The sequence below is a fragment of the Gavialis gangeticus genome, unplaced genomic scaffold, assembly GCF_001723915.1.
Source record: "Gavialis gangeticus isolate Ggan-Ray unplaced genomic scaffold, GavGan_comp1, whole genome shotgun sequence".
Classification (NCBI taxonomy): domain Eukaryota; kingdom Metazoa; phylum Chordata; order Crocodylia; family Gavialidae; genus Gavialis; species Gavialis gangeticus.
The window spans coordinates 22,728,914-22,744,160 of NW_017729011.1; the positions used below are offsets into that span (position 1 = coordinate 22,728,914).

General features: G+C 44.1%; 1 protein-coding gene across 2 annotated transcripts in view; it reads right to left on the reverse strand.

Moving 5' to 3' along the window:
• Positions 1-1,979: 1,979 nt before the first annotated feature.
• Positions 1,980-15,247, reverse strand: part of TRAF1 (TNF receptor associated factor 1) — a 27,452-nt gene continuing 14,184 nt past the window's right edge. Inside the window, exons 6-11 of one of the 2 annotated variants that reach the window (XM_019510837.1) lie at positions 11,239-11,310; positions 10,019-10,084; positions 8,813-9,256; positions 8,177-8,354; positions 6,801-6,949; positions 1,980-5,714 (exon numbers count right to left, since the gene is read on the reverse strand). In XM_019510837.1, coding sequence (XP_019366382.1) covers positions 5,496-5,714; positions 6,801-6,949; positions 8,177-8,354; positions 8,813-9,256; positions 10,019-10,084; positions 11,239-11,310 — 1,128 coding nt within the window. In that variant the 3' untranslated portion in view covers positions 1,980-5,495. Of the gene's footprint in view, positions 5,715-6,800; positions 6,950-8,176; positions 8,355-8,812; positions 9,257-10,018; positions 10,088-11,238; positions 11,311-15,247 lie in introns of both variants that reach the window. The other variant, XM_019510836.1, reaches the window with a different exon arrangement.

The following is a 15,247-nucleotide window of genomic DNA, read 5'->3' on the forward strand; positions in this document are numbered from 1 at the left end:
CTCTCCCATACACACTCACTCTGTCCCTCTCTCTCGCACGCAGTTGCCCTGCTCCCTTTTGAAGCCGACGGCTCTGAATGGGAAGCACACGTACATTTATAGAAAAGGTTAAAAGCAGCAGAAAGGTAGCAAGCCCTCCCTGAGAAATAAACAGCCAACTATAAATAAAAGCAGCTTATTAGCAAGCCCCAATGCAAAAGCAGCCTCCTAATTAGCAAGGGCCAGGGAGGGCTTACACAGGTACGGAGCCACCGAAACTCCCATAGCAACCAGGCTGAGCTCTGCCACTATCTTAATCTGCACTAATTCATGTAGGATCAACTGCCTTCCTCTCCCCTGTGGCTCCCAACACCCCTTCAGCCTGCGGTAGCAGCAAGGAGGTTTGAAAAAGAAGCTGGGGAGAGCAAATCCTGCAGTCTTCCCTTAGGTAGAGCTCCCTTCCAAGCCGTATCTCCCTCCCCCCCGCCACAAGTTACACCAGTACTGCCCTTCTGTTGAGGCCAGTCACTCATCATCACAGGGTAGAGGGTGGGTTGCCTGAGTCAAGGCCCCTTGCTCCTCTGTGCACCTCAGCAAGATGCACAGAAAGGGTCCGTGACCCCTCTGTGGCATGCTCTCCCCACCCTATCAATGGAAACCCTTTTGCAGGGCTCTGGATGCTTGATGCTGGACAGTGGGGGAGAGCTGGTGAGGATTACCCCCCTCTCTGCAAACCTGCAGGAGGAAAGGAGCAGATTCCATCCTGACTAAACCCAGTTCTGCTCACACTGCTGGCTCCTGCTTCCAGCAGCAGCTGGTAGCATAAGTAGCCAAGGGGGCACCCCCAGCAGCCTCAGCTCAGGGCATGACTTGGTCAAACTGCTGCAAAAGTTAGTAGCTGGCATGCAGGACTGACCCATAACAAGAGACAGACAGCAGTTCACGATGCAGAGCGAGCACTGAAAACCAGAGCTGAGTTTGGCCATGTACACGTAAGATGTGCATCACTGGTCCAGCCGCAAGAGAGCGAGGGGGTGAATGCTGAGACCTTCCTGTGGACGAAGTGCTACAGAATCACCCACCGTCACTTCTCCGACATGGCCAGGAACTGAACTTCACACCTAGGCCATCAGACCTCAGATATAACCTCAAACGCTGGTGGGTTCTCCAGACAAGCAAAATGTAGACAAGAGCAACAAGAGATTCAGTGGTTTTCCTAGGATGCAAGGATAAAAAGACTTCTAATATTTAAACGTATCCAGGCTGTAGCCATATTGGCTTAGCGGCAAAAGGAATCAGAACTCATGGTAGAGATGATGTCTTTTATTAGATCAACTAGATCTTTGCAAAAAAAGAAATTTGCAACAAAATTATTTAATTGCTTTCTTTCTTTAATTTTAATTTAAAAGCAATGAGTTCTGATTCCTTCTAATATTTAAACAAATTTATGCTGAAGGTGCAAGGCCTTGGGGTAGGCAGTCACCTATCCCAGTTTACTCAGCAATCCAGCAAATATAAGCACTCCCTGTTGGACTATACTGCTCCCCCCACTAACAAACCAATTTACAGCGGAGAGGAAAAGATAGTCTTGTCATTAAGGCAAAGGACAAGGACTCCTAACACATTTTGGGGTCCACTTCTCTGCTCTGTCATAGACTTCCTGTGTGACCTTGGGCAAGCCAAACCATTTGCATCTTTTGGGTCCTAATTGCACACCTGCAAAATGAAGAGGTGACAATGTCCTTTTCTCCCTCCCTTTGTGCATCTGGTTTATTTAGACTGTAGGCTCTTCAGGGCAGAGATTATCTGTAGCTGTGTGCCTGTGCAATGCTTGTCAGCATTGGGTCCTTCCCTTGCTTAGGTCCGCCAGATCCCACTGCAATATAAATAAGCAATGATAATGTGCCTGCTGAGTTGTGTTTATAACAAACTTGTTGCAAGATCTGTACTGGGCAGTCCCTTATTTTTCATGTAAACCATTACACAAATCTTTCTGAGGTTATTTAGGTTTATTTAAGAAATAAATAAATGGTAAGAGAATACAAATGACTGCAATAAATACTTCGCTTGCCAAAACAACAGCTGTAAAAAGCAATTATTTAAATATATTATTTCACGATGGTCGTACAGACTGACATATTACTGGAAAAATACTTTGCTGCCCCTAAAAGAACATTTGAACATGTCTGCAAAATATTAAGTCTGGAAGAAGAGAGATAAAGAGAGAGGCATGGTAAGGAACACCCAGTTCTTTCCTGAACAAGCTTAGGTAGGTAGCTATCTGTTTACACTGTTTTTGGAAATTTGATACTTTGCTACAACCAATTACTTAAAAGGACACTATCAAGATAAAAATAAGATTTGAGAAATCTGCTCCTTTGTAAGCAATAGCACTTCAGGTTATTAATAGTGGATGGCTTCCCACCATTTCTGCTGGATTTGCCTTCAGTTTGCATTTCACTTAGTTTGCAAAAAAATCAAGGCAGACTAGTAGCTTCACCTTCTGCTTCTCATGTGCTGGGCACAATATGGTGGTGTTTGGATTTCTAGCACTGCATGGAAAGATACTTCGGCATGAAAAAGCTGTCATTGAGTAAAATCAATAAGCCAATGTTATAAAACTGGTTCACTTTTTTGGCTCTGATCCCGCAAACTAATCTCACTGCAACACTGGGGGCTATAGTACAAACTCTGTCTTTCCCCCTGCCTCCTCCCCACCTCCCCCACCCCCTTTTTTTGGATACACACACACCTACTTGTTGCAGGCCAATTACTCTGCCTGTATCGTTTTCCATATTTTGATAATTTCATATATGGATGATTTGATAACTATTTGCTGTGATGAGTTAAAGCGTGGATTTTAAAATCCATCCTTAGAATTAAATGGCTCAAATTTTCTTCAGGAAGCTACAGAGAAAATTAAAACATTTCTGGAATGTTTTTTAAGGCACTGCTCATCTCTAGACATTATTTCACAATCTATTTTTCTTTTTACACTATTTCAGTTGGTCCCATGTATAAAACCAGGGTCGTTGGTTTATTGTAAATAAAAAAGACCATTCCACAGTAGCTCCAGAACATCTTTCATCTTTTACTTCAAATCTAGAAAGCCTGTAATCTGCTGAGAGTGACCTTCTCTGTATAATTAATTCACAGAACAATGGAGCAGCATTCATGTCACACTCCCCACCAGTACCCGGTACCTAACAGGGACCCTGATGATCTAACCAGCTGACCAGATACATACTGAATCTGTTGCACAGCCATGGGTAACCCCAGCGCAATGGCACCTTACAGGTTGCAAGCCATTAGCCTAGCGTTTTGAATTCTGGAGCAAAGCACTGAAGGACTGTTGATGGGCTAACTGCAATTTAATTGTCATGCTCACTTGCCGTTAGATTCACCAATGAATGTATGATAAATGTAGAGGTGCTACTCACAACTGTGCAGCTTGTCACTGAGAAGTGGAGGCGGCAAACAGATTTCCTAACAAAATACACCAGTGCTTTCTAATGCGCTTATGCCAACGTGCTTTCTTAGTTCTCTTCTTCTCTACAAAAAAGATCTATTTTTCTCCCTAGCATCCAAAAGGCCACTTCATCTTCCTCCCCTTCATTAGTACTGGAAACATCGTCTCCCAAGTCCATCATGGCTTATTACATTGCAATAATTAGTTTGGGATTCCTTTATTGTCTTGAAAAGTTCATGGAAGTGGTGCAGATGCCAACACAAGAGAAGATCTTTGGGTAAAGGTCTAGCCTCCTGCTCTGCCCAATTGCTCACCAAATGATATTAGTAACTCCTGATTTTCAATACCCTGAGCATCAGGGTTTGATATTTCTCCCCAAACATACTTCAAAGACTTCAGGTACAATGGAAGCTTGTTGGAATACATTACGATTCCAGGCTTTCCCTTCTCATTTCTCGATCCAACTGCCTTCGAGAGAGGGGGAATTAAAAGACTTCCCCAACACCTACTCTAACCTGTGCAGTGAATGGTTAATCCTCATAGTCAGATGTTACGGGAATTCAAATGGAGTGAGGTTCCGTCATGGCAGCGCCAGGCTTTTCAAGTCGTCTAAATGGATCAGGAGTTACCATTTCAATCTGGAGTATTGCAACAACAGTGCAGATCTGTTTCATCCTTCTGTGACCTACTGCCAATTGGCAGGCTCTCTTGTCTTGCACAGAATCAGTTTTAAGCCATTATTGCCTGTCCCATTCCTGCCATGCTAACTATTCTTCTTGCTTCTTGTTCTCTCACTCCGTCCTTCAGAGTTTCCTCGCCAATTTGCTTTTGTCAGGGTGTAACTATAACTGGGACAGAATACGTGACCCCACGACAATCAGGATCACAACTGATGATTTAATCAATGATTACAGCACACTGGGTCCAATGTTTTTTGGTGCTCCCATGGGGAAGGAGCCAGGGGAAGCTGAGAGGATGTAAGAATGGACTGGAGACAAAAAAGCATGCTTGCAGCTTTCTTTTGGGGTAAAGGCTTATATTTGAACCCTGCCCACATCCAAATGACAGCTCCCAGCTGCTTTTCAAAATAGTTTTGCATTCATTCTTTACCTTTATGGGCAAAAATAAACACCACAGATGCTGCAATGGTTCTTCCCTGTTCAACATTTTAAGATGATCATGACCCAGACAAAGGTCACCCTGTCAAGAGGACATTAGAAGGATAATAATAATAATAAAAAAAAAAGACAGAACAAATGTTGTCCGGTGTGTTTCAGGAAATGACTGCAAACTGTACAAGAAGCTGCAGGTGTCATTTAGCTGGTGCTTGAACGGGTGGCGCTGGGATCCTTGGGGGGCTGCAAATGTAATAGGGAGGGAGAGTAACAGAGGAAGTGCCCACTTCTGAACAAGAAGCAAGCTACTTGGCAAGGAAAAGCCAAGATGCATTTGCAAGACACGCTCAAAGTCCCACAGGACACAGTGCATATAAATACAAGTGTGAAATAAATAACAGCAATCAAAGCATCCAACATTAAGGAATACAAGCTTCAAATGGTTGGCCGCAACTTACAGCTTTCAAGGATACCAAAAAATGAACAATGGAAAGGTCCAACTGAGCAATCAGAACCCCAGGGGTCTTTGCGTGGGACAGGGGGAAGCAGAGAGACTGCTCTGCACCCTCAGCCAGACCAAAGCCTATGCGAGAACCCTGGTCCATGCAGGCTGGTATGTCTCCAGCACCCTCCTTCCAGTTAGAAACTGGACGGTCTGTTCACATTTCCTTGTGCAGGGGCTGACTGGGACCTTGGTCTGGAATTCATTGCCAACACCAGTTTGGTTTGAGTCATTTTGGTCACCTGCAAAAAGAAGTTCCAAGACAACTTGCATTGGCAGCACTAGACAATGTGAATGGACAGATCCTCAGCTGATGCAGGTGACCTCTATGGAGCGCAGGATCCAGTTCTCCGGGTTTTGGACTTAAGCTGAATGCTGTCCTTAAACAGACTCTGATGGGGCATGCTAAGAAGTACCCCGATTTCAGGGCCTATGAATTTGTTTCTATAATGCATTTAAGGAAAATGGTGTCTTCTTTGACATAAGCATATTTAGGTGACTGTAATTTAGACAAAGGAAGAAATGTAGGGCAGCCACTTGCAATATTCATGTCGCTCACTGGCCTCTGAAATGAAGCAGAATTCAGGTCTGGACGGAAAACATCAATAACATGCTCTCTGTTGTTCTGGTCGAGCAACATAAACGTGACCTGAAGCGTAACAGAGGGAAGAAAGGAAAAATAATAATTTATTGCATTTCAGAACAAGACATGCAGTCAGGGGCCTTAAGGCATTTGGACCCGGCACCTTTTAGCAAGTGCAAACATTCTGCAGAAACAGCTGGCTGCTCTAGTGATAACTGAAGGCCAACTAAAATGAATGTTTCCCAGGATGCAAGGTCAGCTAATTAGCACGAGGGAGATTATAATGGTTCCCAGATCAAATGTTTAAAACTTTGCCACCGGCAAAATAAAATAAAGTCAGAAATTCTTCCTTGGTGGAGAATTACATTGTGTAGACTTTTTCCCCTATGTCCCAACAATTTAAACAAACCATGAGTTTTGTCAAGGCCAATAAATTAATTCTGTTATTGTGGTTTGGAATCAAAAGAGACAGCTCAGCTCACTGCATGCAAACACGCAGCAGACACAAGCTAAATATCGGAGTAGAATTTCTCCTGTTCATTAGGTTGCTATTGTTCAGCTTAAAAGATGAAATATAAAACAGGTCTTTAAGCGTGACATGAATTATGAACTTTGATTCTGTATTTGCTTTGGCCGATCAGTTGGTGGTGGTAATGCCGTTTGGAAGAAGGGTTTGCAGAATTGGTGCACAAATGGAAAGAGAAGCAGGAATGCTGCCCCCCATGCCTGTGTTTTAGCCACCAGGCCTCATTCCTCTTCCACATTTGGTAATTAGGCATATAGGGAATCTAGCATGATAAGCATGTCTTTGGCTTAGTTTCAGATGGACACAGCTTTACCTTTTATAAACCTCAAGGTTCCAACTGGATGTAACACTTTGGTGTCTGAAGGGACAAAGCCCTCTGTGCACCATCTCACCCCATTCAAGACTGAATTATACCCTAGGATTAGACGCAGGTATAATGGAGAAATGGAAGAATGCCCTTGACTACAATGGGAGGGGATATGCCTCTAGTGTAGGTGGACAGGCTGCACTGCCCCTGTATACCACATGAGAAGACCATGGAAATCACTGGGACACTACACAAGAGAAAAAATGTGATGGGGAAGAGCATCGCAGCAACACGAACAAGGGAAGTGCTTTCTTTTTACCTTGTGTTTGAAAGGCCATGGAAGCAAAGCATCATAGTCCCCTTTCATGACAACAAAGAACAAGGACACGTGTGTTCCTTTTCCTGTACCATCACCATTCAGATAAATCCTCAGGCAGACTTTGTAGCCATATTTTCCAGTGTAGAAAGCTGAAAATTAGACTCTTCCATTAGTCAAGTCAGAGACAACCAACCTGTTCTAGAAATGATGCATCTCTAGTGATGCTGACAGATAGAAATGGGTTAAAATGCAACAGGTGCCCTGATACCATCAGACTGAGCATGACAAAGAGATTGGACAGTGCAGGATTCCTGACTACAAGCACGAAGACCCGGTGGGGGGAAGTCTTCTTAATTATTTCTACCTTGGTGAGGCTGACTGGTAATTACTCTCAGAGAGTATGTTATCTAATCACTTAATTTCTCAGAGGGGGAAGGACTGTAGTAGACAACGGAGAACCAGCAGATGTCACTGTAGATAGTGGGCAAATACCGTGCAAATTGAAAGCTCTGTGCAACAGACAACAGAGGCAAACATACGGACATAACCAGGCTGTTCAAAGTGTGTTTCCCCACTTCTCAGATGCTTTATTTGCAGTCATCAGTCCTTGAACCACTCATACCATTCCTCTGCTTTCATTTCATGAACTGAATACCACTAGGCCAAGGCCTTTAAGCAGGGCATGAGTTTAGCCTCCCTTTATAGTGCAGTCTAGACCCACAACATTCAACCTCATTCTTTTGTGGGTATTATCTCACAAGATAGACAGATGCATGCTACTTCTACTACTACAAATAGCAGGATCTTTATCATGAAGGATGTGCTTTGTGCCTGTGAATTAGGCTCTTTCTGTCCCAGCACCATTATCTGTGTTCATCATATAGAAGGATTTTTTCTTGCAAAAAGGTTCAGAGCACATCCACCTATGGGCACACTTGTCTGATGAAGGGAAAGCATGAGGGCAGCAGGAGCCGCACATGCATTAGTGTACATCCCCACACAGGTATTTTAAAATATGGTGAGAGTTAGACCAATTACACTAAGCTGAAGATGCCTCTGCGGAGTGGCTGTACGTCCTTGTTCCTCCCAAACACCCACGCTGCACACATTCCCCAGGACCAAACCTGATGACTGGGCTCAGGTAGTTGGGACTGTGCTTTCACCTTAAGCCATGTTTCCTCCACAAGTCATGGAGAAGGGCGGGTGAGCACTATAACAACTACAGAGCAGAAGCTGCCTGAAGAGCAGCCAGAATTTCCATGTCATTTTGCAAGCAGGATGCTACTTCTGGGTGGCACTTTAAAGTACTTCCAACAGAGGTGGTCACCCTTGAGATTACACTGGGTTTTGATAGATTTTTTTTTTTTTTTTTTTACCTGGGGAGTATAAACTGATTGTCCTTCCAGTCACAGAGTCCTGTAACTTCCTGCTGACATCCATGATCTTCCATAAAAAGACTCCATCATAGGAGGCTTGCTCAGAGCACTGGAGACTCTTATGAAGCCTGCTCAGACCCGCGTCCTTCTGGGTCAGACATCGGTGCAATTCTGCAATCTAGGGGAACAAACCAATAACAACTGCTGTTCAAATCTACTCCTTGGGTTCTACATAGAACAAGCAACTGCGCTACACAGGGTCCCCCTTGGTGACAAACTCTTCAAGAAGGCAAGCACCTCTACAGATTATTTTTTAAATGCATAATATTGATTTAGGAGGACTGAATGGGCTGTTTCAAGGCAACTTGCTCCTTAGGACCTGATCCTGAGAATTTCCAAGGCCCCACACCTCCCAATGAGGCTTAGATATCTAAGTGTGGCTTTGGATTCTGAACGTTTAAGGGCCCAAGCTAGAAAGCTTGCCTAAGGCTGCAAAGGTGTTTGGGAGACAGCAATACTTTCCAGTTCCTATGTCTGTGTGTTCAGCTCGAGCCCGCAGCCTCTCTCTGTGATCTGTGTGTACACGCTCTATCTATGCAACATGTATATGGATACAAGGCTGTCACAAACCTTTACCTTCAGTTCAAGGTTTCGTATCATATTTTGATCCAGTTCGCTCTGTCTCCGAAAGGCTGCGATTTCGAGGTGAGAGGTTTCCACCTCCTTGTTGAGCACTGCTACGATGTTCTCAAAGACCTGCAGCTTGCTTTCCAGTTCAGAGATCATTTTCTCCTTGACAAGCCTTTGCAGAGTTGATTCTTCTTCAACAAGAGAAGAGAGGGGGAAACAGTCTACTTCCAGATCTCCATTGATCTCCAAGGCCCCTGGGACCTGCAGGTCAGAGACCCTTCTTTCCAAAGTCTTCACTTTAGACTCTGCTGAAGCTAAACATGGGACGAAGCCATTTGCAGCCCTACCTGGGCACAAGCAGGCCCTCAGTTGCTTTATATGCTGCAGCAGCAGAAGCAAGTGGGCTCCTACTGAGGTCTTTTCATGCTCTTTTGTCTTCTCTTTGCCCCCCTGTGTGGAGAAGACAATGTCAGTACAACTGATGTAATTAACTTAGGACCAATTTCTTACTTAGCCCTTTTTTTTTTTTTTTTTAGGTAATACCCCCCATCAACATCAAGGGAGATAAAGAGTGAAGACTTAAGGGCACAGGCCTGGCTGAACAGCACTAGATTTCCCAGGAGACATACACAGGAGGAGAACAACATGCATCTAGCAAGCAAATGCATATATATTATACCAACAAGACCAGTGTTGTCTAAAACCTCCGTGTGCATTCAGTTACCATGCAAATACAAAGCAGGATTCCCAAGTAGATCACTACTCAATGCATGTGACACACAAGATAGGTGACACAGCTAAAAGGCACTAGAATCCAGAGCAGGTATTATCAACCTGGTAGTGCCAGAGGAGAACATAGTCTTCTTGCAGAGAATAACTGATCCCTAACAAAACAGCACATCTGATGCATCTGTACAATTACAGTTTTCCTAAAGAAGCTTTGATTTTCATCTGAGTGGAACACACACTGCAGGAAACTAAGTGTCCCAAACTGAATTCCACTCCTTGGAATTGTAACAGCCAAATCTGCTTCCCTTTTCTGCCAGAAAAAGGTTAGATTTTTTTATCCCTTTCGCTAAAAACACATTCCTCCAAGCCATCCTGGGCCTATTATCTTTAATACCATGGCTGGTCCATGCCAACAGCTGGAGCATAGAGACTGCATGTTATTTGAGACTTTCCTGAATAGCAGCGGGCAGCAATTTTACTCACCCTAAATGAGCAGCCGACTTCAGAGAAACGACATTCATCCTTACTGTTGAAAGGTACCGAGCGGTTCTGCTAAAAACAGCAGCAGTGAAATAACACAGTGCCAATTTCAAGTGCTTTGTTATTTATAAGCAATCCACTGGGCCAAATCCTCAGCACATGTAGGTCAGGATAGCTCTGCTGGAATCAGTGTCACCTGATCTACACTGACTGGGGCCCCAGCCCCACGCTGTGTAGCAAAAGCAGCCACATTTCCATTATGAAGGACAATCACCAGTGCATGGACTAGTGAACAAGTGCCTTGGCCATGCACTGTCACGTGCAAGGCCTTGATCCAATTTCCCATCACCAGCGTCCTCCAATCTGAACAGGCAAGACTGAAGCCACTGCTGATGCCAAGTCTAACCCAAGTTGACAGTAACAATATTTTATTACAGGTCCCTGCAGGAGTGGCTTGTCCCCAACACGCCCTGCAATGTTATTGCTTCTTTCTAAGCAATGCTGTGTTCAATATACCTAGAAAAGGCCATAGTTTGCAAAACTCAGACTTTGGAAGCCCCCAGACACCTGGGTAATGAGGGAAGATGGTGTTTTACCCTCCATGATTTTTTTATATGCAATATACTTGGCCCTAGAGGCTGTGCACTCACTAAAATCACAGCAAGACTGAGGCAAATACAAGTCTCGATATAACAGAATACATGAAAATCACAGTTGCCAACAAATGACAACTTGTATGCCCGTTTAAAGAAGTGCACCGTGCAGAAGATGACCTACTGGTATATACATAGCCACTCAAATACTTCCTCTCCTTCTGCACAGAAACGCACAAGGGAATAAATGTGCTTGGCAGTTTATTCAGAGGGTTAGCAGATCCTTGTTCTATCAGATCAAGGGGTCCGAGACGGGAATCCGGTTACCTCCACACCCAGAAGCCCATCTTTTTAAAGGGTTATTTAGCATTCATCTCTGCTAGAGCACAGTCTTGTATTGGTTTCCCCTGATTATTTGAAAAGGAAAGAAACCAAATAAAAACTGCCCTTATTTTTTGGAACTAAACAAGATCTTTCCTGATCGTATAAGATCAACAAAGTAAAGGGTGAGAAAAGTTAGTACAGAGAAGGCAGCATGTGAAAAGCTTCCAGATACTGTCGCCAAGTGAGGAGTTGGCACTGTAAGGAACAGAATAAGAATGACATCTTGTCTGTTGACATTTAACCTACCTTTTCCTTTGATGATGCGTCTGGGTGTGTCCGTTTTTGCTCCTTAACTGAATTTCCTGTGCACGTATGCTTCTGTCATTAGAGAGAGAGGAAAACATCTGGGTACCATGTCAGAATCTTTCAACAGCCTTACTGAGGCCTGATATATAGGCTCTTTGTGCAGCTAGGTAGCAATGGTACCATTATAGACAAGAGTGAAGCTTGAGGTTAAGTGACTCACTTGAGAGGCACAGTAATCACCTGACTTAGACCTCAGCCTAGACAACTAGTTTGGAAGAGTCTGATCTTATGTTTGACACAGATTTACCCTGTCCCCTTGGGCAGGTCAATCAACATGAAAAGAGAAATTCAGAAGCAATACGCACAGCGTAGCAGGGGTTTGCTTTCACACATCTGTTGTCTTCTTTAGACATACACCCCCCCAAGTTTAATGCACCCTGATCAAGTGTAACCAACATGCCAAAGACCTGGAAAACAGTGTGAAATGAAGTGGGGCTTGTCCTATTCATTTCCACTTGTTTTGAGGAGGTTAAGCATGTCTGAAGGAGACCAAAGGCTCACTCCCCAAGCTCCATGTAGTCCATTGACCAAAAAGCTGCATCTCCCCTGCAAAATGAACCTGAGCTCTCACTTGAGATCTAGCCCCTAACACTCCAGCCCACTCCTGATGCACACGCGCAGCCCCCTTGCTGAACAACTCCTAAATTTCGCAGCCATAGGCTTCAATTATGATTATTTCTACCAGCTCAAAACCAAGCAAATTTAATTATGAGCATTTCACACTCTTTTCCAGGGTTCAGATCCTGCAGCCACTGAAACCGTCTTCGGTGCAAAGCCATATGTGTTTCACATCTGCAGACCACAAAAGTTAACTCATACCAATGCATGCTACTTTTTTGGTCCTGTGGTGTTTTGTTTATCCTGTTTCCAGCAAAGTCAATTGGTTTGGTTTGATGTTGCTGATTTGATCATACAATATTGTACCAGATATTACGATCTTTGCATTTAGGAGATCGCTTAAAAGTTTGGAGGATTGTAGCTGTGCATGCATGTAGCTTTGTGTGTGCATGTGCACACACGTGTAAAAGTATCTCTCTTGGCTTTGCACTTTCAAATTGCTCTCAACCTGATAATGAACATTGCCAGGCATTTGCTCTGTGGGGATCTGTTTTGATCAACACTAGTTTATAAAAGGAAGTCAGCACATAAAGGAGGGAGCATAAGCCATTATTCCAAGTCATGGGAGAAAACAGCTTTGCAAACCATTTCTTCATATCCTACTGGTGCGACTCAGTAGAGCTCCCCTTCACTGAGAACGATGCTCAGACTCTTGGGCCAAAGGGCATATCTGTTAATAGTGGGTGCCAGGGTTCATTGTGTGATGAACTGCAGACCTAACAATTTCCCAGGCTAAGTCTCTAAGCTGATTTCTCCTCTTCCTAGTACAGTCGGCACTTTCAGATGGAGCAGTCCACCAGATGCAGTACCTGTTAAGTGAAAGTAAAATGTGATGCTTCACTTCTGGGGCCCTGCGCTTTCAGAAATGACTTGCAGATGCTTTGCCGCACCTTCTTGGGAAACTTGATACAAGGTTGGCAACACACACATCTCACCCAGTTCAAACCCTAATAATCCCACGTATATGCAGCAGCGTGCAGGTGAACTGCAGACCAGAGAGCAAATATACATGAAAACCAAATATAAACTCTCCGTGCATTGGCTTTATATAGCTTGGCTTTATTCAGTGCTTTCTCAGATCCCACTCAATGTTTTGAAGGCAGGTGTCCAAATTTCCTGACGTGATGTGCTAATGCAAAATGCATTAGCACTAACATGAGATTTCCTGCTCCTTCTGGCTCCAAAGAGAAGGGGAAAATAATCCTCCTGCAGTTGGTTCATTCTATGGCTGTAATTTGTATATTTAACACAGCCACTGTCAGGGTTTCAATTCAGACTATTCAGAGGTTTTGCCTTTAATCTTCATAAACGCCTTTGCTCACCAGCACATTTCCTTTAGCAGCTTGGAAAGTTTTTATGGCATCACTGTTCCAGCAATCCTCAAAGCATCTTCCTGAGAAAGGAGGCTAAGGTCTTGGTTTCAGCCTTTCAAAAAATGCACGCACAGGTTTTTCCCATTCCCCAGGCACTTTTGAAACACTGTCTTAGACATGATACATAATGTGCCTTTGTTTTCTTCTTCTCTATCCTATTCCACTTGTTCATGCCACTGCCGCCTTCTTGTTTCCTTTCTTGACGCAGTTGAACAAAATAAACACGAGGTCGATATACAAAAGCTGCCAGCAGCCCAAACTGGTGCATGGTTAAGCAGAATGTTAAGAGTCCTACTGAAGACAGAGATCAGGGGGCCTGATAGACTGCCCAACCTTTCTATTTGCTCAAGGGTATATGGGGTAAATGAAACATGGGCAACCACACCAACATGACATTCCACGCTGTTGTAAACTTAACAAACTAGATCATGGCACCAGCAAAATGGCAAAAGAATAGACTTTCAAAGAACAAAAATCAGCCCTAATAAATCACAACACTATTCCCCTTGGGACTGATGTGTGCCCACACCATGAATGTTATGGCTGTTCCAGTAAGAGAAAAACAGAGATGATGGAAGTCTTAAATATGATGGGAAGCACTAGCTACATTAGATCAGGTCATGGATCCATAATGTCCAGTCTGCTCATGGGATGGTCAAAGCCACAGTCTGATGCTTCATGAACAGGGTGAAGAAAACATTCCCATTAGCATACTGTTGGCACTAGGAACAACAGAATATACATTTCTCCTTAACTCTTCCCATCACAGCTCATAATCTCAAGCAAGGGGTCTGAAGCAGTGGGGAAGTACAGTCTCATGCTCCCTCTCTTGCTAAACAAATGTTCACTGAATGTGGTACAGGTGCTGGACTCAGCCCCCCCTATCCACAGGGGTAACAAAGCACTGGTGAAGGCAGTGCAAGTTCCCCCAGGTTGTTCAGCCCTGGGAGGAGGATACCTTGAAATAAGAACTGAAACCAGTCTCCCAGGCTCATTCATCCCTTGAGTTCCTGGCCCAAACTGACAAGCCGGCAGCCTGGGAAGGTGGGTTTTTTGTGCTGGAGTCTAAGGCCATGAAATTCACTTTGTTCAGACTACTGAAAAAATGGTGGCAGCAGCCAGTTACTGCTGACCTGGATTAGAATAGGCAGGGCAGCTCTAATTTTATATTCCTAGTTGTTAAATGAGGGCAAAAAACTGGATTCCAGCTACAATTAGATTATTTTCAGAGGAATATACTCTGTGCCATAAACACAGAGAGAGATGCAAATAGCTTCTTGTACATTACACACTTGCAAAAACCCTTGAAAGGACAGCTGAGACAGGGAAGTCAACATTTCAAGGCCAGCTTCCCTACTCAGCTGCTAAAATTTCCTAACCCAAAAATGCATTAGATAATGGATAAACAGGATGAGGAAATGAAAACAAAGTCATCACTGCAGGAAAAGGAAACCAAACAAACTGCTGAGGCAGAACTGATGTGGCACACACCTTGAAAGGGAGGAAGGGGCAAGGTGGGGGCAGACGACTGCGTAGACTTCTGACTGGCAAGCGTCACGCGTGCCCACTGCACTTGCAGGAGGTTTAGATGCCTCCATCTTCAAATATCTGCTCTCTCAAAAAGAAAGGCTGGTGAAACATGCCGGGGTGTCTGGCCAAGATCAATGTTTTCCCCATCTATGGAACAAGTATAAAATGAGGAGCACCTTTGCAAGCCTCCCTCACAGGCTCTCTTACCAAGTGCACCTTTTTCTTGCTCTGGGGAAACCACTTCTAGAGAAAGGGGAGAGGGACTGAATCTCTCTGCAAACACAGGGCAGTTTGTTTCAGCTGTGACAGAGAACTGCCCATTATTGTATGTCACCAGGTTATCCTGTCAGAGCATTCATTATACTCCTGTCAGCCAGCCCTTTTTTTTTTTTTTACCGATCAAAGGCAGATTGTGGAGACAATTGAAT